Source organism: Verticillium alfalfae, genomic scaffold, assembly GCF_000150825.1.
Source record: "Verticillium alfalfae VaMs.102 supercont1.6 genomic scaffold, whole genome shotgun sequence".
NCBI lineage: Eukaryota > Fungi > Ascomycota > Sordariomycetes > Glomerellales > Plectosphaerellaceae > Verticillium > Verticillium alfalfae.
Genome location: NW_003315033.1, coordinates 1,245,429 through 1,246,969, shown reverse-complemented (window position 1 = coordinate 1,246,969; position 1,541 = coordinate 1,245,429). Strand labels below are relative to the sequence as shown.

General features: G+C 58.7%; 2 protein-coding genes across 2 annotated transcripts in view; one reads left to right on the top strand and one right to left on the bottom strand.

Annotated features, from left to right (window-relative positions):
* Positions 1 to 236, top strand: part of VDBG_05476 (conserved hypothetical protein) — a gene marked incomplete at both ends in the record, with an annotated part of 1,598 nt that extends 1,362 nt beyond the window's left edge. Inside the window, one exon of the mRNA XM_003004317.1 lies at positions 6 to 236. Within this exon, the coding sequence (XP_003004363.1) occupies positions 6 to 236 (231 nt within the window). The remainder of the gene's footprint in view (positions 1 to 5) is intronic.
* A 159-nt stretch (positions 237 to 395) lies between these two features.
* On the bottom strand, positions 396 to 1,422 carry VDBG_05475 (DUF636 domain-containing protein; the record flags this gene model as incomplete). The annotated part of the gene is made up of 2 exons (XM_003004316.1): positions 396 to 621; positions 695 to 1,422. The coding sequence occupies 2 exons, from the start codon at positions 1,420 to 1,422 to the stop codon at positions 396 to 398; spliced, it is 954 nt and encodes a 317-aa protein (XP_003004362.1).
* Positions 1,423 to 1,541: the final 119 nt, after the last annotated feature.

Below are 1,541 nucleotides of genomic sequence, written 5' to 3'. Positions count from 1 at the left end.
GCAAGGTGCTGTACTCGCACGCCTACTATGACGAGGACGACTTCTGGGCCATCTACGGCCGCGCGTGGTACGACGAGCTGCGCCTCAAGTACCACGCCACGACGCTGCCCACCGTCTACGACAAGGTGCGTGTCGACATTGAAAAGGAGCGCGCGAAGAAGGGACTCGTGGACAGGTTGGCTCTGAAATGGCCTTTCGCTGGCTTGATTGGCGTCGCCTCGGCGTTGCGTTCATGAGATAGATACACAACTCCCTCCCCCCCCTCTTGATACCCGCCCCCGCCCCCGTGGCTGCTTCCCTTCAATGTACAAGTACATAAAGATAGTAAAAGTACAGAGTCAAACTCGCTTCCCGAATGGAGGCCGCAGTGGAGGCCAAGATGAAATGCCACCAATTCACACGTCACCTCTGGCCCTCAGGAAATCCTCAGCGACGCCCTTGTCTACCCTCCAGCGCTCGCTGCCTTCGACAAATCCGTTGATCACAGTCTCACGCCATCCCCCCTTAACATCCTCGAGATAATCCGCCCTGCCCAGCGCCCAGCTCAGCGCACCATTCGCTCTTGCGCCGTCGGGCCGCCTCAAGAGTCCGACGGTGATGTCAACCTGCTTCGGCCGTGTGCTGCTCGTGTAGAAAACAGAGGCGGGCACATCGCCCGCAGAAGAAGCGCTCGACGCCTTGCGAGCTCCCGTACACTTTCATGGTCCCGAGCCCCGCAACGCCTCGCAGGACAGCGGCCTTGAGATCAGCCACGTTGGTCGGAAACCCGAACCACTCGCCGGCAAACTTGACGCGCGCAATCGGTGCAAATGCCCAGCAGACTATGTCGGAGCCCACCGTCGTGCGACACGAGTCGCAAGCGTCGAGTGTTGCCAGGTATCGCTTTGACTCGGGATCGACAATCGCGCGCCACGCTTCAGCGTCTTCGGCACGCGCGCCATGAAGTACGAGGTGTACGCCGCCGCAGTGGCATCGCAGTTCCGTTTCGCTGGATTCGGCGCACGCCTTGCTTGTTGCTTGCTCGGATGGAGCGGTTTGGCCGAACCATGGCGCGGCCCCTCCATCTTTCGTGCCCTCCATACCTGTGTGCTTGCTGTACTGCACGAGTCCTTTGTTCTTTCCTAGAACGCCGGTGATGACTCTCAACTGACCATCTTCTCGCTGAAACATTTGCGATGAACATGTGGCACACGAAAAGGTCTCGACGGTCTTGGAGACGGTGTATGCTTTCAAGGTAGAAACGTTCTCCTGCGGCGTCGGCCACGGCGCCGTGGCGAGGAACAAACCGCCAGTCAAGTATCGCGCGCCATCGCTGTGGTCGACAGTCGCTTCCAGAGGTAGGCTTGATGTAGGTAGCGAAGCAGTAAATGTGTGTTTCCTGCAGAGGCAGTGCGCCGTGATTACCACGTTTTCTGGTTGCATCTTGGCCAGGCTACGATCGGGTCCACGTTGTGTAAGTGGTGTGAAGTTGGAGCGTCAAGATGTGAGCTGGCTAGCTAGGTCGGTGAGGAGACAGCTTGGCGATACACACACCAGGATTG